At 43.5% G+C, this 23514-nt stretch overlaps 2 protein-coding genes across 3 annotated transcripts in view; both read left to right on the top strand.

Moving 5' to 3' along the window:
- The window catches only part of LOC131362381 (nuclear body protein SP140-like protein), a 13416-nt gene extending 9493 nt beyond the window's left edge, over positions 1–3923 (top strand). For both annotated transcript variants that reach the window (XM_058404295.1, XM_058404294.1), the window contains exons 13-16: positions 1085–1190; positions 1298–1372; positions 2061–2204; positions 3252–3923. In XM_058404295.1, coding sequence (XP_058260278.1) covers positions 1085–1190; positions 1298–1372; positions 2061–2204; positions 3252–3332 — 406 coding nt within the window. In that variant the 3' untranslated portion in view covers positions 3333–3923. The remainder of the gene's footprint in view (positions 1–1084; positions 1191–1297; positions 1373–2060; positions 2205–3251) is intronic.
- A 987-nt stretch (positions 3924–4910) lies between these two features.
- cdc27 (cell division cycle 27) lies at positions 4911–22210 on the top strand. The gene is made up of 19 exons (XM_058405001.1): positions 4911–5076; positions 8506–8581; positions 10752–10899; positions 11703–11828; positions 12639–12736; positions 12944–13116; positions 13655–13869; positions 14883–14994; positions 15097–15212; positions 15666–15765; positions 16361–16565; positions 17173–17345; positions 17725–17877; positions 17973–18181; positions 18333–18450; positions 19117–19245; positions 19365–19439; positions 19538–19703; positions 20856–22210. The coding sequence occupies exons 1-19, from the start codon at positions 5050–5052 to the stop codon at positions 20939–20941; spliced, it is 2505 nt and encodes an 834-aa protein (XP_058260984.1). The 5' UTR covers positions 4911–5049; the 3' UTR covers positions 20942–22210.
- Positions 22211–23514: the final 1304 nt, after the last annotated feature.

Raw genomic sequence — 23514 nt, 5'->3', positions numbered from 1 at the left:
TTCGTGTGTGTGTGTGTTCATGTTCGTGTGTGTGTGTGTGTGTGTGTGTGTGTTCTGTGTGTGTGTGTGTGTGTGTGTGTGTTCGTGTTCGTGTGTGTGTGTGTGTGTGTTCGTGTGTGTGTGTGTTCATGTTCGTGTGTGTGTGTTCGTGTTCGTGTTCGTGTGTGTGTGTGTGTGTGTGTTCATGTTCGTGTGTGTGTGTGTGTGTTCGTGTTCGTGTGTGTGTGTTCGTGTTCGTGTGTGTGTGTGTGTTCGTGTTCGTGTGTGTGTGTGTGTGTGTGTGTGTGTTCGTGTTCGTGTGTGTGTGTGTGTGTGTTCATGTTCGTGTGTGTGTGTGTGTGTGTGTGTGTGTTCGTGTTCGTGTTCGTGTGTGTGTGTGTGTGTGTTCGTGTTCGTGTGTGTGTGTGTGTGTGTTCGTGTTCGTGTGTGTGTGTGTGTTCATGTTCGTGTGTGTGTGTGTGTGTTCGTGTTCGTGTGTGTTCATGTTCGTGTGTGTGTGTGTGTTCGTGTGTGTGTGTGTTCGTGTGTGTGTGTGTTCATGTTCGTGTGTGTGTGTGTGTGTTCGTGTGTGTGTGTGTTCATGTTCGTGTGTGTGTGTGTGTGTTCGTGTTCGTGTGTGTGTGTGTGTGTTCGTGTTCGTGTGTGTGTGTGTGTGTGTTCATGTTCGTGTGTGTGTGTGTGTGTGTTCGTGTGTGTGTGTGTGTGTGTTCATGTTCGTGTGTGTGTGTGTGTGTGTGTGTTCGTGTGTGTGTGTGTGTTCGTGTTCGTGTGTGTTCATGTTCGTGTGTGTGTGTGTGTGTGTTCGTGTTCGTGTGTGTGTGTGTGTTCGTGTGTGTGTGTGTTCATGTTCGTGTGTGTGTGTGTGTGTTCGTGTTCGTGTGTGTGTGTGTGTGTGTGTTCATGTTCGTGTGTGTGTGTGTGTGTTCGTGTTTGTGTGTGTGTGTGTTCGTGTTTGTGTGTGTGTGTGTTCATGTTCGTGTGTGTGTGTGTGTGTTCGTGTTCGTGTTTGTGTGTGTGTGTGTGTGTTCATGTTCGTGTGTGTGTGTGTGTGTTCGTGTTCGTGTGTGTGTGTGTGTGTGTGTAGGAGCAATTGGTTGTGCACCTTCTGTGTGTTAAAAACTAACGAGCGATTGTGGATTCCCATGACCATTGAAGGAGTTTTGAAGAGTCTTGTTTCTGGAAACATTTTGGTACGTAAACACACACACACACACACTCACACACACACACACACACACACTCACACACACACACACACGGCTCTGTTTCTGATCATGTGTCTATCTCCTTTCGTCAGCGCTGTGAGTATTTGCTGTTGAATTTGTATAAGGAGGACTCGCTGTGTGTGTTCACTCAGGATCCCTCTGAAACAGTAAGATTTTCTTCATGTTATTTTCACATCTCCATTTTTTCCCCTTTGTATTAGTTTTTTTCAGATTACTGACAGAATGTGTCATAGTTTGACTAAGTGTTTACACTGACCAGGCGTTACATTATGACCACCTGCCTAATAATGTGTTGGTGCTGCCCAAACAGCCCTGACCCGTCCTGCACTGTGTATTCTGACCACTTTCTATCAGAACCAGCATTAACTTCTTCAGCAGTTTGAGCAACAGTAGCTCGTCTGTTGGATCGGATCACACGGGCCAGCCTTCTCTCCCCACGTCCATCAATGAGCCTTGACCGTCCATGACCCTGTCACCGGTTCACCACTGTTCCTTCCTTGGACCACTTTTAATAGATACTGACCACTGCAGACTGGGCACACCCCACAAGAACTGCAGTTTTGGAGATGCTCTGATCCAGTGGTCTAGCCATCACAATTTGGTCAAAATCCTTACACTTGTCCATTTTTCCTGCTTCTAACACATCAACTTTGAGGACAAAATGTTCACCTGCTGCCAAATATATCCCACCCACTAACAGGTGCCATGATGAGGAGATCATCAGTCTTATTCACTTCACCTGGTCATAATGTTATGGCTGATCAGTGTATACACGTTATTCAATATTTGGATATAATAATAATACACAGCATGATCTTGTGTGTCCTTGTGCAGATCCCAAGGTACACCAGGGTGATCTCTAAGCCCATGTGGCTGGACCAGGTCACGAACAAACTGCACAATAAGGAGTATAGAACAGTGAGAGAGTTCGTAGGAGACGTCAGACTCATCTTTCAGAACTGCCGCATTTTCAATGAGGTGAGACACGAACAGGGTGTGTGTGTGTGTGTGTGTGTGTGTGTGTGTGGTACAGTATAAGCACGCATTCAGCTCAATCTCCAGCAGATGTTTTCTGTCTAAGAGTTTGGAGAAAGCTGTGACCGCACCATTCGATTTGAAAACATTTAAAAATAGAAACTCCAGCCTCGTGTTTCAGTCTAGTTTCCTGGAAGCATCACTGTTGAACAGTAGGAGTGTAAATCTCAGCCTTCTACATGACACCATGTGTCCAATTTCAGTACCCTGACCACCACACTCATATGTCCCCTGACCACCACACTCATATGTCCCCTGACCACCACACTTATATGTCCCCTGACCACCACACTTATATGTCCCCTGACCACCACACTTATATGTCCCCTGACCACCACACTTATATGTCCCCTGACCACCACACTTATATGTCCCCTGACCACCACACTTATATGTCCCTGACCACCACACTTATATGTCCCCTGACCACCACACTTATATGTCCCCTGACCACCACACTTATATGTCCCCTGACCACCACACTTATATGTCCCCTGACCACCACACTCATATGTCCCCTGACCACCACACTCATATGTCCCCTGACCACCACACTTATATGTCCCCTGACCACCACACTTATATGTCCCCTGACCACCACACTTATATGTCCCCTGACCACCACACTCATATGACCCTGACCACCACACTCATATGTCCCTGATGAACATCCCAATGTCTCTTCTCTTCTCTTCTCTTCTCTTCTCTTCTCTTCTCTTCTCTTCTCTTCTCTTCTCTTCTCTTCTCTTCTCTTCTCTTCTCTTCTCTCTTTATATCTTCACTACTCTTCTCTTCTCTTCTCTCTTTATATCTTCTCTTCTCTCTTTATATCTTCTCTTCTCTCTTTATATCTTCTCTTCTCTTCTCTCACTGTTATGTTTGAATAATTACATAGAAATGGACTATTTTAAAAGTTACAAGCAAATCAACTTACTACCTCCCCCTCACCCCCCTTTCTCTCTCTCTCTCTCTCTCTCTCTCTCTCTGCAGGATAATGAGTTTGGGGAGATGGGAGCCAGACTGAGTGAGATATTCGAGCGCGAGTTCCACACCGTCTTTAAGATCGAGTAGCGAGTTTCCTCTTCCACAAACCAGTGAAACTTTAACTGCTGTTAACCTCTCACTCCCATAACCAGATGTCTGTTTATACACCTACTAATTACTAAAAAATAAAGTCAGTGTTTATGTAATGATATGTCATGGGTAAAAAAATCCCGTCTTGGGTGCAAAAGCACTGAACGTATAAAGCGATACACGCTGCTTTAGTGTTTAATGACATGTGCTTTATGAATGTTTATACATTAACTGTTCCTTTGTTTAACTAAGATTTTATATTTCAGCATTAAGAAGGAAGTCTTTTTGCTTTGTGTTCTCGTACGATCTTTTACTTCCTTCTTACTTGCACTTTTTTTCACTTTCCTGTATTAATTGGATATTGTTTTTTATCTAGTTATTCAGAATGATATGAACACGCTTATTCATTTATTCTAAAGATATTCACTGATCGAAAGAATCTACTTCATTATGTGTATGTTTCATTTTACAGTCATTTGAACTGTTTGACTGTTTGAATATATATATATATTTGTGAACCTGATGTTGAGTTTGGTTCAGGATTTAGAGAGAACCGAAGGTGAAACCTTATAATAAAATAAATAAAAGTCATGAATCACTTCTCAGATTACTTACCCTAACAGTGCCCTCTAGTGTGTGTGTATGAAAAGTGTACAGAAAAGCCTCTAAATACTTCATAGATACACATAATCTGGTGTTGACTTACAGTGAAATATGAACTCGAATGCAGATATACATCTGCAGATCAAATACACACCCACACTTATAAATATCTTCACATGCTTCAGACTGTAGGTGTTGTTTTTGTGCTCTATTTAGATAGAATAGAATTTATTTCCAGTCAGTATGCTGATGGACATGGGGCTGCCAGGCAGGAGGCAAAGAGGAAGGCCAAAGAGGAGGTATATAGATGTAATAAATGAGGATATGAAGCTAGTGGTTGCAAGTGTTGAGGATGCAGAAGATAGGGATAGGTGGAGAGAGATGATTTGCTGTGGAGACCCCTGAAGGGAAAACCTGAAAGAAGAAGATGGTGATGGTGTGAGCAGCACATCTACAGGTGGAAACGCCATGCTGATAAGAGGTCAGTAGAAAGTGGTCAGAATGACAGAAGCTAACGCATAAATCTGTAACTCTGTACAACCATGGTGAGTGGAAAAGCATCTCACAACAGTGTTAAATTTTGAAACGGATGATCTATGCAGAGGTCCTCATTCTGTTCATGTCATCTCAGTGACAGGAAACTTAATCTACAGTTCTGGAACCACTAGAGAGCCTTTGGGATGTGGTACTGCTGCATGTGCAGCTGACAAATCTGCAGCAATTATGTGATACTGTCAAATCAACATAGTGGGTTATATGTACGTAATTCAAGCTATTTACGTTATTAATGAATAGTAAACAAACCATAAATTCCTTGATTTTCTATTTAATCAATAGAGACTGAACTTCGGCGTTTTACGCCATCGCTCGGCTTTTTCCGTAACTGACTGATTTGAATCGGCTGTTTCCGTATAACTTCGTGCCGCCGATAACGGTCAGTGTGTTCAAATCTCTGATGCTAGCTTCAGTTTGCTAGCTACTTCTGGCCTGTAGTGAACTAGAAAGGAGATAGGAGAAAGAGGAGAAGCAGAAGGGGGGAGAGAGAGAGTGAGAGAGAGAGGAAGGTAGGAAGGAAGGAAGGAAGGAAGGAAGGAAGGAGCCTGGGTCCGGAATGACGGTGTTGCAGGAACCTGTCCAGGTAAACGAACTACACATTCGGTCCAAAAGCGACGTTTAATCTTGACGGGAAAGTCGCATTCGCCTGCCGGGATGTTTTATTACTCTGCACCGGTGCTGGTGTTCAGGCCTAGCCGCGGCGAGCTAAGCTAATTTAAACGTCAAAGCTTCGAGTTGTCTTCGCTCTGACACGGAATAACTTTCAGTGACGAAAACACAGGTTTATAAATATCACTAGCCTCTTTACCGACCTAAACCCTGTTGACACTGAATAGTTGTTTCAGTCACGCTAACTAATCATAGCGAATGACTGAATTGACGCTAACGTTAGCATGTTTAGTTAGCTAGGTGACGTTAAAGCTTATTTTCTTTAAATGTTCCGCTAAATATTGAAACGTTTCGAAATCACATTGGTCATAACTCAGTTTTGCAGTTGTCTAGGATCACCAGGAAACTAATAACAATAACAACAAGGTTACGCCACTTGCGAGGGATGACTGCGTTTTCATTGAGTTTAAAGACATTTATTCAGTAATAGTTCAGAGTGGGTGAGTTAACAGGTTGTGATGCACTGAACTAGTCCTCGCGCTCGCTAACCAGCACTATTTTGATACCAGTAACCGGTTATGTTGTGAGTTATACTGCTGTCATGTCGACTGAAGAAAACAAGCCCACAGTCAACGCCAGAGCTGATTATTTATTCATATCTCATTTGCAAGGTATTTTATATATATATATATATATATATATATATATATATATATATATATATATATATATATATATATATATATATATATATATAAACCAAGATGTATCTGCATCTATTATGCACTGATACACATAAGTGAAGTGCTGAAATGTCAGATTAGGGTCAGTCATGTTTAGTCTGCTGTAGGTTCGCTGTCTGAACATCAGAAGGTTTATTTTATTTCGTTTTTTGCTGGATGGATGATATCATTAAGGTTTTAAATCACACCAGCCCGTGTCCATGGCATAGAGCCGAAAATAAGTGTGAGCTTGGGCATTTAACAAGATGTACAAGTCCTGGACATTTCCCAGAAGTATGGATTTTACAAGGTCAGAGTGAGACAGACCTCCAGAGCAACAAAAAAAAAGGGTAAAATCCTAAAAGAACGGATTTGACATGAAATTTCTCATCTGGAAATTTATATCCACCGATGCTGAGAGGACGGCGGACTCTCTGAACAGCTACAAACACGTCAGAAGCGAATACACACTGTACATGCAAACTGACTGGGGGGAAAAACAAAACAAAATTCTCATCAGCTCAAGCGTAAATGTTTGTTTAAGTGACTCTGTTTTCTTCTTTCACGTCGATTGATGTTACCAGAACGTGGTCGTTTTCTTGAATCTTTCTTGTAGGTCTACCGTTAAAGGATCTTCATTGATAATCAATAATAACAAAACACATACATACTATATTGCCAAAAGTTTTGGGACACCCCTCCAAATCATTGAATTCAGGGGTTGGGCTCGGTCCCTTAGTTCCAGTGAAAGGAACTCTTAATGCTTCAGGTTCATACCAAGACATTTTGGACAATTTCATGCTTTGTGGGAACAGTTTGGGGATGACCCCTTCCTGTTCCAACATGACTGCACACCAGTGACCAAAGCAAGGTCCATAAAGACATGGATGAGCGAGTTTGGTGTGGAGGAACTTGACTGGCCTGCACAGAGTCCTGACCTCAACCCCATAGGACACCTTTGAGATGAATTAGAGCGGAGTGTGAGACATGTCTTTATGGACCTTTTTTGTGCACTGGTGTGCAGTCATGTTGGAACAGGAAGGGGTCATCCACCAACCTGTTTCCACAAAGATGCATGAAATTATCCAAAATGTCTTGGTATGAAGCTGAAGCATTAAGAGTTCTTTTCACTGCAACTAAGAGGCCGAGTCCAACCCCTGAAAAACAACACCTGAACTCAATGATTTTGAGGGGTGTCCCAAAACTTTTGGCTCTATAGTGCCTTTCAACAGCTCAAGGACATTTCACATTCTAATAGACATCGAGGTGAGAACACTGATAAGCAAACAGACAATAAACAAATGTGGCAAACGACCACAGATCAATATAGCAGGACGGAAATGAGAAAAAGTGGGAGGGCGTGATGGGGAGGAAAAAAGAGCAATAAATATTTCAGCTCTTATATGCAGCACTGAAGAAATAAATGTACTGTTGTTGACAGTCGTGATATTTCCAAGCTGCTGTAGGAGTGAATTCCCGGCCTTTTGGAGCGATGAAGGTGGAGAAGAGGAAACGTGTTGGGATGCGAGGACAGAGGAGCTCAGTTAGATGAGGAGGAGCGAGGTTATGGAGGGATTTAAAGGTCAAACGAAGGATTTAGTGCTGAAACCCTGATGATCCAGGAAGTCAGGAGATTTATGATGAGAAGATGGGTGTAATGTGAGTGGATGAGAGGAGCAGGGGAAGACTCCAGCTTTGAATGTATTGGAGTCTGGTGATGGTTTTGGTTCTCGGTATTCAAGACAAAACGTGATGAAGCCACAGACTGGCATTCCTGCGTCTTTAATTGACTGATTCAAGGCAGTTGCTTGAGTCTATATCTTTGTTATTCCTGTGAGATGTTAGCAATTGCACTGAGGCACGTATCAAGGTTTTGTCAATGCCACCACACTGTGTCGTACTAATGAGAAATCCAGTCCAGATTTCGGTCTTCCCAGAATGCAGTGCGGTTGCATGACGAATTTGTTCAGGGTTGCAGTAAACTCTGCTCGGCTAGTTAGCGATCTTCGAGTTGATTAGCATGAAAGATGAGCTGATGTGTTTGAGCAAAGTGTACAGATGAGATGAAATGGACCGACTGAAGGATAAAGCACCGCCGCATTGCTTTCGAGAGAGAGAGAGAGAGAGAGAGAGAGAGAGATGAAGCGAGGGTTAAATCTAAAGGTAGAACGGCATTGTGGGTAATGTCGGAATTGAAAATAGACTAATGCATCAGTGAAAAATGTTCAAACTCATAAATCTTGGTTAGTTATAATTAATAAGTAACACGTTCAGAGTGGAACTTTATTATTATTATTTTCTCTGATTCAGCTTCCTCACTGCTTATGCTTTTTAACATTTCCTCTTTCTGATTCAGGCATGAAACCATCAGGAGCTGTGTCTGTGTCTTTTTAGGTTTAGTTCGTTGACAAATGATTAAGGTGGTCAAAACCTGTATTAAGAAAGAAACCATCAGGACTCGGGACGGGCCTCCTCACCCCCAAGTTCAGCAAGCGACGTTAAATCACCATGGCCGCTCGCCGTAAACGCAGCAATTCTGCTTTTACCTTCAACATGCTGTATATACACGCGTTAGCTTTAGCTCAAACACAGCGGTGTCCATGTTGTTCAGCTCGAACGGTTGAGAATGAGATCCTGTGGTGATGTTTGCTCTGTGGTGTTCTTGTTTATTTTATTTCCAGGCTGCTGTCTGGCACGCTTTAAACCACTATGCCTACCGAGACGCCGTGTTTCTGGCTGAGAGGCTCTACGCTGAAGGTAAGGCCCGAAATCTTTCTCTTCATGCTCTGAAACCTCCTTTCGCTTCTCCAGAAACATCCAGCGCCATAGACTATCCGGGTGAGAGGACGAGGTGGATGTTTTTATTCTGATGTGTGCCGATGTTTAACGGCAACGTCACGGATTTCAGCGAGATCTTTAAACTAGTTTATCGTAAATTTGGAACTTTTCACGTCTGTTTAGTGTAGATGTTTTATTTGATTAATCTTTAATGCTGAACGCTCAATAAAACAACACAGGATATCTGGCTGGGGATAAAATGGTTATGAACGTCTTTAATCTGAATGGAAAAGACCGGAATCGGATTTAGAAATATTTTCGTACATCATGGAGATGATTATGTATTTTCTGTTAGGGCAGATTTTTATTTTATTTCTACTTTAGACTTTATTATAGTAATGGGATTGTTTTTACAAGTGAAATGCTTCCAAAAATGATAAATAAAAAATATAACATGGAAATGGGTGTGTGCGCGTTGGCTGATGCTGAAGGTTTCGTTATCGGGAATGAAGAAGCGATACGGTGCCGCTGTTATCTTCATCATGCTGTCTGTTGTTTTTACAGCTTTCATTATTTTCAAGGATGTAATCGACTCTAAGATGGCCGTGTTAAGTTTAGGCAAACCCCAGAATTTCACTGAACGGGTGGAATTGTGGAAATGGCTTTGAGACTCCTGATGTGATGTTTGTGGAGATGATGATTGTTTATGTGAGGTTAAAAAATATCGTAAGGTATTAAAAAAAAAAGAGAATAAATAAAGGCTTTTGTTAGGCAGTTTGTAATGAAGTTAGAGGAAGTTCCTCTAGCTCAAGCCTGAAGTGCAGGTGCCATCGAGTGCAGTGGTGCTGAACGTCATGTTAATGACACTGAGTGGATTTGAAGGTTTATCATTATTAAGTAGAGCTGCATTTCGTTGCTATGTACCTGTACTTTGCAATGACAATAAAGTTGTGTCTATGTGAAGAGACAGAGCTAAAGCAGCAGAGTGAGAGAGAGAAAGCATGTGAGAGAGAGAGTGAGGCAGTGAGGAGAAAGTGTAAGCAAGTGAGAGAGAGTGAGGCAGTGAGAGAAAGTGTAAGCAAGTGAGAGAAAGCGTGAGTGAGAGAGAGTGAGGCAGTGAGAGAAAGTGTAAGCAAGTGAGAGAAAGCGGGAGTGAGGGAGAGGGAGGCAGGGAGAGAAAGCGGGAGTGAGGGAGAGGGAGGCAGGGAGAGAAAGCGGGAGTGAGGGAGAGGGAGGCAGGGAGAGAAAGCGGGAGTGAGGGAGAGGGAGGCAGGGAGAGAAAGCGGGAGTGAGGGAGAGGGAGGCAGGGAGAGAAAGCGGGAGTGAGGGAGAGGGAGGCAGGGAGAGAAAGCGGGAGTGAGGGAGAGGGAGGCAGGGAGAGAAAGCGGGAGTGAGGGAGAGGGAGGCAGGGAGAGAAAGCGGGAGTGAGGGAGAGGGAGGCAGGGAGAGAAAGCGGGAGTGAGGGAGAGGGAGGCAGGGAGAGAAAGCGGGAGTGAGGGAGAGGGAGGCAGGGAGAGAAAGCGGGAGTGAGGGAGAGGGAGGCAGGGAGAGAAAGCGGGAGTGAGGGAGAGGGAGGCAGGGAGAGAAAGCGGGAGTGAGGGAGAGGGAGGCAGGGAGAGAAAGCGGGAGTGAGGGAGAGGGAGGCAGGGAGAGAAAGCGGGAGTGAGGGAGAGGGAGGCAGGGAGAGAAAGCGGGAGTGAGGGAGAGGGAGGCAGGGAGAGAAAGCGGGAGTGAGGGAGAGGGAGGCAGGGAGAGAAAGCGGGAGTGAGGGAGAGGGAGGCAGGGAGAGAAAGCGGGAGTGAGGGAGAGGGAGGCAGGGAGAGAAAGCGGGAGTGAGGGAGAGGGAGGCAGGGAGAGAAAGCGGGAGTGAGGGAGTGACTGTGAGTCAAATCCAAAGAGTAAACTGCACCTCTGAGTTTTAATGTAAAGTGAGTGTAGGTGAATATTTTGTACTGTTTTGTTGTATTATAGGGAGTGATGACCCAAAATGTCTGATGTGAAGCTGCACTGAAGCTGACATCATTACATGTGGGAAGATACGACAAAAAAAAGCTAGAATTCTGTCCCATGGTCCAGATCTCCCCGTTTACTAATTCCTCATGATTTACTGTGAGTTTTTAACCTTTGTGTTTTTGCTCCTTCCCGTCAGTGCACTCTGAGGAGGCGCTCTTCCTCCTGGCCACGTGTTACTACCGCTCGGGAAAAGCCTACAAAGCCTATCACCTCCTCAAAGGACACAGCTGCACCACGCCACAGTGCAAATACCTCCTCGCTAAATGCTGTGTGGAGCTCAGCAAGTAAGTGTGTGTGTGTGTGTGTGAGAGAGAGAGAGATGTATGATGTAATGTCCTAGAACAAACACCAAACTTTTACTTCTAACTCATTCTAATTTAAAAAATTTATATACACTATATTGCACCCCTCCAGATCATTGAATTCAGGGGTTCAGTAACAGTGAAGGGAACTCTTAACACTTCTTTCCACAAGGTTTAGGAGTGTGTTTATGGGAATTTTTGACCATTCCTCTAGAAGCGCATTTGTGAGGTCAGACACTGATGTTGGACGAGAAGGTCTGGCTCACAGTCTCCACTCTAATTCATCCCAAAGGTGTTCTATGGGGTTGAGGTCAGGACTCTGTGAAGTTCCTCCACACCAAACTCATCCATGTCTTTATGGACCTTGCTTTGGTCACTGGTGTGCAGTCATGTTGGAACAGGAAGGGGTCATCCCCAAACTGTTCCCACAAAGCATGAAATTGTCCAAAATGTCTTGGTATGAAGCTGAAGCATTAAGAGTTCCTTTCACTGGAACTCAGTGACCGAGCCCAACACCTGAATTCACTGATTTGGAGGGGCGTCCCAATACTTTTGTTTCTGGTTTAGTGTGACACCAGAACAAACCACAGAAGTGTCAGTTTCACTCTGATTCAAACTCCGCAGTTTATCTTCAGGCTTGCAAATTGTTTCGCTGTGAATATTTTAGTGTGTTATGACACACAGCAGCACAATATAATCTGATGGACTGTGTTTGTGCTGAATATTTCTCTGCCAACCGTCGATAACTGTGCTCTTACTGGTGTGTGTGTGTTTTCCTTTCTCAGGCTGGCGGAGGGTGAGCAGATCCTCACAGGTGGTGTGCTGAATAAACAGAAGAGCCAGGACGACATCGTCACCGAATTCGGAGACTCGTCCTGTTTCACGCTGGCGCTGCTCGGGCAAATCTACTGGTGTGTGAGCGCCGCCTTCGCCCTGCTGGATTATTCACACTCGCACATGCTTAACCCACATCCTCAGCCTGTTAAATTATCTCAGAAGTTTCTTGTTCGTCGACAAACACCATGAGAACCTGTGGAGAAAAATACATTTTCAAATGACGTGTTTTATGGCACGTTTTAAACTCATTGATTTTGTTCCCAGCTTTTTGATTAATGTGATGAATTTCTCTTCATCTCTTATTTCCGTAAACTCACTTTTGACAAGGCACCATTCATTTTCATTTATTTATTTATTAACACAGCACTCTCAGGTTGTTATTTATAAACCGCCGAATGTCCGAAACAAAAGAAACCTCACAAACAATAAAACAAGATTTTCTGTAGTTGTATCCAAACAGCAGTAAACACAGTTTTAACTTTTTCTAATCCACCAATTGGGTGACCTGGGAGGATGAAGGTTAACTCTGAGACACGTGAAGCTCTCCCGCCTCATCTTTAACACCCTCAGAGGAAAGGACAGTCTGCCCTCTTCCTCATACATGAGCTCACGACCGGCTAGTGTCTCTCTGATTGACAGGGGATGGAGAATATTCTCTTTCCACACAGAAAGACAGTTTTTTTTGCTCTTTTAAGTTTCTCTCGTGTGTGGAGGAGTTAACTTCTATCAAACACGACACAAAAAGTCACAAGTTTCTTTATTATCCATAGTGCTCAGGATACGTTACAGATATCTCTTGCGCTCTGTTCATGTTCACCTCTCCTGTTTCATGTTTAATGCGTTTGTCTGGTTCATGCTAACGCTTCTGCTTTCATGTTTTGCAGTAAAACCGATCGCTTGGCAAAAGGAGCCGAATGTTATCAAAAGAGTTTGAGCGAGAACCCTTTCCTCTGGTCGCCCTTCGAGTCTCTGTGTCAGATCGGTCAGTCTACTACCTGTTTTTTTTTTTTAAGTACAGTGATTATTTGTCAAGATCTTCATTTAATTATTAGTGTTAGAGGATGGATATGAACATAATTAATTCATTAATAATCAGTGTTAAAGCTGATTACAGAACTGGCATTTGATTATGATCAGAAGCCACCATTTGTGCATCCTTTTCATTGTGTGTGTGTGTGTGTGTGTTCAGGTGAGCGACCAGACCCAGAGCAGATCTTCAAGTTAACGTCTTTGCAGAGCTTCAGCGGGGGCAGTGGAGGAGGCGCCCCCACTTTCCCCATGAGCCCAGCTCACACTCCCAGCCACAACACGACTCACAGGCAAATCGACTCTGTCCTCATGGAGACGCCCCAGGACACGCTGGTATGCCATATGCACACGCCGGCCCCATATGCGAGAGACGGCGGCCAAAAAAAAGGCATCCCGATATCGGAAAATAATCACTGAGCCAAAGAACACGGTGTCCTGTTATTTTTATTCTGCAGGCGTTCTGACCTTTAGCACGGATTTTAAAGGTGCAATGTTCAGGATTTTATTTTATTTTTTATATATATAAATGAGCTGGAACATATGAAGAACGTTACTTAATAAATGTTTAAACCGTGGCCTCAGCACAAGTGACTGAGAAAACTGTCAATCATTTTATAGTCTCTTCACTTCACAGGCCACTGTAGATCCTGGGGGTGGAGCTTTGTGAACATGGGCAGGAATGGAGGAGTGTCTAAATCATTATAGAGCTAATTGTTAAAAAAAAAAAATCCCACAGAATTAACACCTGCCAACCAATCAAAAATGAATGTTTCTTAATAACAAATGTATGAAACACAGTGTGTCTGAAAGTGGGCGGAGACTCTTGCCTCACAGCATCACGTCGTATTAATTTCTTCCTTTCTCCCGATAGGAACTGAACCGGCTCAATCTGGAGTCGTCCAACTCGAAGTACTCGTCTCTAAACACAGACTCGTCCATGTCTTACATCGACTCGTCGGTCATCTCGCCCGATTCTGCGCCTCTAAGCACAGGCGGGTCTCTGCTGTCCAAGCAGGTGCAGAATAAACCCAAGAGCGGCCGCTGTCTGCTGGGAGGCACGGCCACGCTGAGCCCTCTCACGCCCAGGTACACACAAGTGCACGTGTTCACCAGCCATCACTACTAATGGATTAGGTTCCTTTGGATTATTAATGTTGTAATAATTTAATTTAAATGTGTTCCTTGTCAAATAGAGAGCTGCACTTGCTTGCAGCACTAACTACCTTTTTATAAATGAGTGCTAATGGACAATGGCTACTGGCTACCATTACTTTCATTATCAAAGGAGCAATGTTTTTTTTTTGCCCAGTATACAAACCATTTTTTCACATATTTCTATTTACTTTTCTAATTACCTGTTCTATAACCATAGAAAATCACGTTTTCGTACTTTGTGTCCTGTGTCATGCTGTTATGTTTATCTAGGTAGTAAACTATATTGCCAATAGTTTTGGGACGTCTGTCTTTACCTGCACATGAATGTAATATGGAGTTGTCCCGCCCTTTACAGCTATAACAGCTTCAACTCTTCTGGGAAGGCTTTCCACAAGGTTTAGGAGTGTGTTTATGGGAATTTTTGACCATTCTTCTAGAAGTGCATTTGTGAGGTCAGACACTGATGTTGGACGAGAAGGTCTCCGCTCTAATTCATCCCAAAGGTGTTCTATGGGGTTGAGGTCAGGACTCTGTGCAGGCCAGTCAAGTTCCTCCACACCAAACTCACTCATCCATGTCTTTATGGACCTTGCTTTGGTCACTGGTGTGCAGTCATGTTGGAACAGGAAGGGGTCATCCCCAAACTGTTCCCACAAAGAGCATGAAATTGTCCAAAATGTTTGGTATGAAGCTGGAGCATTAAGAGTTCCTTTCACTGGAACTAAGGGTCCGAGTCCAACCCCTGATGAGCATCGCCAGAATTCAGTGATTTGGAGGGGTGTCCCAGTACTTGTGGCAATAGAGTGTAGATCTGACAATGAGTCTTCAATTTCAGTTAGAAAAGAAACTATACACAGACTGCCCAAATCTGTCCAAAAGAAAACAAACAATTTCAGACAATAACGTTGTTACAGTCCTTCTCATGTTTCTCACCTTGTGTCCAGTTTTGGCATCTTGCCCCTGGAGCCGAGCCCGGGAGACCCCACATATCTGCAGAATTACAGTCACAGTGGGACGGGGATGGAGCCACCTCCACCACCTGGCCCACCAAAGAAGGTTCTTACTTTAATTTGCGTTTGAGTCTATCTGCTCGAGTGTGTCGCCTTAAGTGTAAGCTTTACGTACCACCGTGTAACATCATTCCTATTTGTTTGACAGACGGTCAGCAGAATCAGTCAGGTGGGGACCAAGTCAGTGTTCGCACAAAGCGGAAACAGCAGAGAGGTTATTCCCAATCCGTTTAACCAGACGCAGACCACGGCACCACAGACCAGGTAGGCATTTAAAAACATCAGTAAAATCTGGCTAACATTAAAGCTCATAGCTACAGAGGTTTTCCCATTACCCTAAGTGCGGTTGAATATATTGCGTATTTGTATTACGTCTCCTGATTTAGGCTTACACTAAAGGCTAGCAAATATAGTTTGAGAGCTATGTTCCCGGTCTGCAGTGGTAGGTATTTATCAACAGTGGTTGATGGAAGGAACAGTAGTGAACCGGTGAAAGGGTCATGTGCGGTCAAGGCTCTTTGATGGACGTCGGGAGAGAAGGCTGGCCCGTGTGATCCAATCGAACAGACGAGCTACTGTTGCTCAAATTGCTGAAGAAGTTAATGCTGGTTCTGATAGAAAGGGGTCAGGATACACAGTGCAGGACGGGTCAGGGCAACACAATATTAGGCATGTGGTCGTAATGTTATGCCTGATCGGTGTATGTGATTTGTGCAGCACTACACCTCAAGTGCTGAGTCCCACCATAGCTGCTCCACCCAACGTGCAGCCCCGACGGAGCTCCAGGCTTTTCACCAGCGCCAGCTCCACTGCCAAGGTACAGTCCTCCTCCACTACACTCTCTCACACACAGACTGAGGGACAAAACATCACAACACAGTCCTTCTAAACATTTTAACATCATATTCGGGCTATTTCAATATTTACCTCAACAAACTTAGTGACCGTTTAATAATCTTTTGAAGGGGCGTTGACTAGCAAAGTACTTCAGCTCGGTTGGTGGTGGTGGGGGGGTAACAATAAGGAAAAGCAGGTTCATGAATACAGCACGCTTCATACACAGTGCTTTACACAGGTACAAGCAAAGAGTGTTAGGAATAAATGAAAACAAACTGGCAGAATGAATTTGGACTCAGGGTGCTGGAAAATTACTCGTGTCTATTCCAGCACCCTGAGTGAGGAAGATTACCAAAATAGGATAGTAATCAATCCTTGGGATAACGGTGTTAACGGTTAATCCCAAAGGAGTTCGTTAAACTTGGCTTGAACTAATCATGGCTCCTGTAGCTGTTCTGTAGTGGTTGTTTTATCGTATCATTTACCTGAAGTTAGCTCACCAGACCAGAGACTAGCTATTTTTTGTGTCCCTTTTTTAACTCTCCCTTTTTCCCTGGCCTATTTTCTCCCCACAGGAGAACAGCAAGAAATTAAAAATGAAGTTTCCCACCAAGATACCCAACAGGAAGACCAAGACAAAAACAGGAAAGGGGGGAATCACCCCGTCCAGCCTGAACGAGAGCATCGAGATCCTGAAGTTGGACTCCTCCATAGCTGAGGGGAAGGGCAACATCAGCTCACCGCAGTTTCAGGCCTTCACTCTGCAGAAAGCTGCCGCAGGTACACTCACACCACTGCTGCAGAACAACAAAAAAACGATTTCTGTCAAGCTTTTTAGCTATTTATCGCCTACTAATGACTGCATTTAAAAAGAATCTGACCCATCACCCACCTAATCACATTATACTGATGATAGGTTTTGATGTAAAGTACATTTTTATTCATTAATGGCTGACCTGTGCTTTAAAATACTTGAAGGATGGAATAAAACTCTATTGATGTTTATTACCGTTACATTAAAATCACTGGAGTCCCTGTTACCACTTTGAACTGGATTGTCATCTCTCTGTATATTATCTCTGTGTTTTTCCTTTTACAAAGCTTAGAATTTATTTATTTGATGGAAAATGTAACATTACTGTAGCATCATTGAAACATGACTCACATTATGGTAGCTGTTAAGCTGTCCTTTTTTCTCGTTCTTTGGAAATGTAATAATAATAAAAATGTAGTTTTTCATGTCCTCCAGAAACTCCTCCTCATGCCCTTACCTGAACCTTCATCACTTTATCATGAGTCTGAGATTGTCTGAAGCCTTCTCTGAAATGGAAACAATAACATACTATAAAAGCGATTGCAAATCTTGCTGGAATATGTTGTGTTGCAGATGGGTTGATGTCGCTGATGCGGGACATCGGGCGGGGTTACCTAGCGCTGTGCTCGTATAACTGCAGGGAGGCCATCAGCATCCTCAGCCAGCTGCCCGCACACCACTACAACACCGGCTGGGTTCTCGGTCAGATCGGCCGTGCCCACTTCGAACTGGCAGAGTACATGCAGGTGAGAATAAGGCGTACAGATAAACCTGCTGCTGATAATCAGTCACGTCCACCTCAGTGATCTTAGATGACCATCGAGTTCCACGGCTTAATTTAGCTTTTTAATAATCAGTCAGCATGACACTTGCTAATCTCTGTACATGTGTATATATTATCAGAAATTGTAATACATACAGTAACAAACCTGCTTTCGGCACAGCATTCTGAGTAAAGTGATAGGTTCTAATTGTCAGGCTACTTCCTGTTTCAAGTTTAGTGAAGGCATATGATTAGTGAAGATGATAGTCTCTTGGATTCTATCCAAAGAACCAAAATCCCTGAATCCTTTCAACGTAATGAAGCGCATTCATAATTAATAAATCTCCCGTTTCCGTGGGCAGGCGGAGAGGATTTTCTCAGAGGTGCGGCGCATCGAGAGCTACCGGGTGGAGGGGATGGCGATCTACTCTACTACACTATGGCACTTACAGAAAGACGTGGCCCTCTCTGCGCTCTCTAAAGACCTAACTGACATGGACAAAAACTCACCAGAGGTGACCCCGCAGGTTTAACAGCAGTATAATCAATGTTAAAAAATAAAAGCGCATGTATAACTGTTGTTTTTTTTTTTTTTTTGGTCAACCCACAGCCCTGGTGTGTAGCTGGAAACTGTTTCAGTCTGCAGCGGGAGCACGACATCGCCATTAAGTTCTTCACGCGGGCCATACAGGTGGACCCAAGCTTCGAATACGCCTACACGCTGCTGGGGCACGAGCTGGCGCTCACCGAGGAGCTGGAGAAAGCGCTGGGCTGCTTCCGCAACGCCATTCGCCTCAACAAGCGCCACTACAACGCCTGGTACGACTGTTAACGACAAACATAACGAGGAAGAGGATATTTTCAACCTAAAACATTGTTGCTGCTGTTTGTCTAATGACATTACGACACAATAATATTAACCCAGCAGCTATAATTTATATTTAACATGCTCGACCCTCCTTTTCACCAGGTATGGCTTGGGAATGATCTACTACAAGCAGGAGAAGTTTAACCTGGCTGAGATTCATTTTAAGAAGGCTTTAAGCATTAACCCTCAGAACTCCGTACTCCTGTGTCACATTGGCGTGGTGAGTGTACCTCTTTACCTCAGAGTGACTGGGAATGGGATTTACTCTTCATGGGAAATTACCTGGAATAGTATGATGGTGGATTTCAAATAATAAGATCTACCTACTTTTGATCAGAGCATCTCCAAAGCTGCAGCTCTTGTGGGGTGTTCCCGGTCTGCAGTGGTCAGTATGTATCAAAAGTGTCCTTTAAGTCTGGTAAGTGTCCCTTAAGTCCTGTATGCTGTGAGGTGGGACCCATGGAGGCCCCACCTCGCAACTTACAGGGCTTAATGGATCTGCTGCTAACAACTTGGTGTCGGATACCACAGAAGACCTATAGCGATTTAGTGGAGTCCAAGCCTTGATGGGTCAGGGCTGTTTTGGCAGCAAACGGGGGATCAACACAATATTAAGCAGGTGGTCATAATGTTATGCCTGATTGGTGTATGTAGATAATTGTTGTAACCCTTACACTTTTGTATTACACTGGCAGTGTGTGTTACAACCTTCTTTTTATCTCTATTCCTTTCTGTATAGATGCTTTGGCAATAAAATAGTTTTTATATAATATTTATATAATCTAAACATTTTGGTGCCAATAAAGTACTGAAATTGAAAATGTAAAACTCTCTCTCTCATCCCTCTCTCTCTCTCTCTCTCTCTCTCTCACTCTCACTCTCTCAGGTTCAGCACGCACTGAAAAAATCAGACCACGCTTTAGAGACCCTGAACAGAGCAATCAGCATTGACCCTAGAAACCCACTATGCAGATTTCACAAGGCGTCTATTCTCTTTGCAAATGAAAAATACAAGGTAGGGATCTGGCTTATTGTTTATTTGTTTTACTTAAATGTGTTGGGTGGGAATCCTACAAACATTCCTGACGTGAGAGGTGACCGGTTTCATGCCCGCGGTCTTTTTCCTCTCTGTAGGCGGCTCTGCAGGAGCTGGAGGAACTGAAGCAGATAGTCCCCAAAGAGTCACTTGTTTACTTTTTAATAGGAAAGGTAAGAAGAGACGCGTGTAGACGTGTAATCACGGTGTGCAGTGATAACGATGTCTGCTTAATATCCGTGTGATTGTTAATGTTCACTCTTCTCTGCAGGTCTATAAGAAGCTCGGTCAGACACACTTGGCTCTGATGAATTTTTCATGGGCCATGGACCTGGACCCAAAAGGAGCCAACAATCAGATCAAAGAGGCCATAGACAAGCGTTACCTCCCCGACGATGAGGAGCCCATCACCCCCGATGACTACCTCTACTACTCCAGTAAGCATCATTTAGCACGAAGAACCACGTACATGAACGCATACAGAACACACACCAAACTCACTCATCCATGTCTTTATGGACCTTGCTTTGGTCACTGGTTCCTTTCACTGGAACTAAGGGGCCGAGCCCAACACCTGAATTCAATGATTTGGAGGGGCATCCCAAAACTTTTGGCAGCATAGTGTATAACTGAGTCGCATTCTGAGAGCAGTAGTATAGAATTCCTACAGGAGGAACGAGATTCTAGCAGGTGGTGTTTTCTCTAAACTCAGATGTTTGAGTCAGACAGGTAGTTAGACCTCTCAGGAACGGGCAGTGATTAGTCTTCATTTATAGAACAATTAGAGTTGATGATTTTGATGTGTTTGTGAATATAAAGTGTTGCTTTACACCTGTAACTGCAGTTATAACTCCTCCTTTAACACCAGAGTGTGTGATTATAAATGATTATAAACACCAGAGAGTGGGATTATAAATGATTATAAACACCAGAGTGGGATTATAAATAATTATAAACACCAGAGAGAGTGGGATTATAAATGATTATAAACACCAGAGTGGGATTATAAATGATTATAAACACCAGAGAGAGTGGGATTATAAATGATTATAAACACCAGAGTGGGATTATAAATGATTATAAACACCAGAGAGAGTGGGATTATAAATGATTATAAACACCAGAGAGAGTGGGATTATAAATGATTATAAACACCAGAGAGAGTGGGATTATAAATGATTATAAACACCAGAGAGAGTGGGATTATAAATGATTATAAACACCAGAGAGAGTGGGATTATAAATGATTATAAACACCAGAGAGAGTGGGATTATAAATGATTATAAACACTAGAGAGAGTGGGATTATAAATGATTATAAACACCAGAGAGAGTGGGATTATAAATGATTATAAACACCAGAGAGAGTGATTATGAACAATGTTCTTTCTACAGCCATGTCCGGTCAGTTGGAGTTGTGTGATGCAGCACATGTTGCGTTTAGGAGATTTGATGTGATTTGAAATTTCAGTTGCTTGTTTCGAGTCCATTTTTATTTTTCTGCTGTCTTGTGTGTAGCGTCATCCCTCTGTAATAACATGCTCTCTGAGAGAGGTGTGTAAACCTCCCCTTATTGTCGTGTGTTACAGCGGAGATGGAGGAGTCGCAGGAGAGCAGCATGACGGACGCCGACGACACGCAACTCCACACCACGGAGAGCGACGAGGTCCTGTAACACTTCCGTCTGAACTCCAACACCACACATAGTTATGCCAACCCTGGGGCTACCCAGTTCATACAGAGACAAGAAAAAAAAAACCAGAATAAAAGACACAAACCAGAGGAAGGAGAAGAAGAAGAAGAAGAATAAAAAAGGAAAAACAAACTGCTGCTAATACAGTACCTCCTCATTTCTGTATTTTTTATTTTTCTGTTTTACTGTGGCTTTTTTTTTCCCCCATGTTTTTAATTTTATTTTGCTCCCCATCCCTGTCATTATGCCTTATCGCTGGGTGACTCCTCCTCATCCGGTCTTCATCCACAAATGAGCATGGGGGATTTTACTGTCTAAAAAAAACCCACAATAACTGTCCTCCATCCGTACCGCAGAGATCCAGCCCTCTCTCCATAATCACCAGTGGAGACAGATTGAAGATAACGGAGAAGAAAAAGAAGAGGGGGAAAAAATAACAAAAGAACGCAAACCACAGACCTTCATGGAAAAGTTCTGTCTTAATGCCTAGGCCTTTTGTGTTCCTTTTATTCTCATTTAATCGAAATAAAGACCTGTGTAAGAGTTGCAAGTCCGTTGATTCCTCTCCCCTTTTTCAGCACTTGGAGCCGCGGATGAGAGCGAATCACACCGGGAGCTTTCGTTTTTTCTTTTTCCCCGAACAGGTTTTCTAACTCGGGTTAGAGGGTAGAGAGGAAGCAAAGTATTTATCTGTAACTGAATTAGACAGAGAGAGAAATGTTTAATATCATCTATTAATGGAGTCGAAAGGAAATGTTGGAAAACAACCAGCTCCAAAGGTTTTAATAAGAGATGATGAGACAAAACAGATGTTTTGTGTTTTTTTTTTTTTAATCTGGAGCAGCTCAAGTATTTTAACTTTCCTTCTTTCCACTTTAATGTCAGACTCCTTACTCACACGTGCTGCAAGGTGGACACTGGACGATTTTAATCCCCACAGAAATTCTGCACGCTCGTAGTTTAGTACTCACTGATGGAGCTGCTTGAGGAGGGAGAGGAGGAGGAAACTCTCCTACTGTACGCACTGGTAAGATTCAGGGTGGAGATGTGGAACTTCTTAAAGATGTGGTGCTTTTATTCGACAATGCACATGATTTTTTTTTTTTTTCCTTTTGCAGAAAGTATCTTAGAAATCCTTGCTTTCCTACGGTTTGTGTGTTGATTAAATATCCAGTTGTTTTTGTCTTAGGGTAAACGCTTGTCTATGTATATTTTAAGAATTGAAGACGTAATAAATTACTTTGAACTAAATTGCTGATGTGGTGGTTCACATTCCAGGTTTTAGCTTACAGGAGGCCTCAGTCTGGAATAAGTTAAGTCTTTGTCACATACATTACTAAATTCTTTCTTCTCATATCCCATCTGTGGAGGGTTGGGGGTCAGAGGGTAGGGTCAGCCACGATGCAGCACCCCTGGAGCAGGGTGGGATGGGGGGCCATGCTCAAGGGCCCAAATGTGGCGTCGTGGCAGTGAATCCTGATCTTCTGGTCAACGACCCAGAGCTTTACCACTTGAGCCACCACTGCTTTTGAGCTTCAGTGCAGCAAACAGAACTCCTCCAGTAAACTGCAGTGACTGAAGCAGATCAAAATCGTGTATAAGAAATCCTCTTGCACGATTGGACAGATCCTAATTAATGAAACTAATTAACAACATAACAAAAAAAAAATACACACACATGCTGAAATATTGATATTGTTTATATGCGTTTGTGAACTCGACCTTCTCCACCCTTTTCTAAAAACATGCCTTGTTCATATACACCCTTCTCCTTATCACTCGACAAGACGCCATTAAATTAAAAACTCTCGCAAAGTTACTACACTTTATTTACTTCACCCCCCGACGGTCATCTGTACAAAACAAACCCGGACCAGCCAATCAGCGCGCGGCTTTTCCAGTCATCGTCCAATCGCAGCGCAGGATGCTGCAGCGCTTCCGGTTCAAGTCTGGTTGATCCGCGCAGGTAAGTAAAGTGGACGTGAATTCTGCACTCATCCCGCAAAAATAATGCGTTTATTTTCTCCACAGTGCGTGAGGTGCGGGGTCGGAAAACGGGACGCGTCGGCGAACAAACCGTGGCTGAGTCGTAAGGGAGTGTTGTTTTAGGTCCTCACGCGTTATTCAGGCGTAAAAAAAAATTTATTTCCGAGGTTGCAGAGTCAACAGGCCGACATTCAGTTCAAATCGCAGCGACAAGCAGCGCGCCGTATCGCAAATACCGCACTCCTCCGCAGCCTAGTGCACTAGATAGGGCGTCGGCATCACTATTCTGTCCACTTGTGTAGCGCGCCTAAGCAGGGAGCACGGCTCCGATGGGGATGCGACCTCAGCATTATTTAGCTTCCTTAGATACGTCAGACTTTAAGGTTTTTATTTAACAACATGCAAATGAAATCGGGAGTTTCATTACTTTTAGATGATTTTCAGACCATTTTAAAACATTTTTCTTTTCTAAAAACAGATGGAATTTGAGTTTTACAAAAATCATCAGTATTCAAAACTAGCTGGGACCGGTCACGTAGCGTTCGCTAGCGGTTAGCTTACTGTTTATT

The sequence above is a fragment of the Hemibagrus wyckioides genome, linkage group LG12, assembly GCF_019097595.1.
Source record: "Hemibagrus wyckioides isolate EC202008001 linkage group LG12, SWU_Hwy_1.0, whole genome shotgun sequence".
Lineage (NCBI taxonomy): Eukaryota > Metazoa > Chordata > Actinopteri > Siluriformes > Bagridae > Hemibagrus > Hemibagrus wyckioides.
This window is presented reverse-complemented; position numbering and strand designations above follow the sequence as displayed.

Excerpts from the sequence above, each read along its gene's own strand:
- cdc27 (XM_058405001.1), top strand. The coding sequence starts at position 5,050 with ATGACGGTGTTGCAGGAACCTGTCCAG. Across the intron at positions 13,117-13,654 it reads AGACGCCCCAGGACACGCTG|GAACTGAACCGGCTCAATCT; the intron begins GTATGCCATATG and ends TTCTCCCGATAG. Across the intron at positions 15,213-15,665 it reads ACCACGGCACCACAGACCAG|CACTACACCTCAAGTGCTGA; the intron begins GTAGGCATTTAA and ends TGATTTGTGCAG.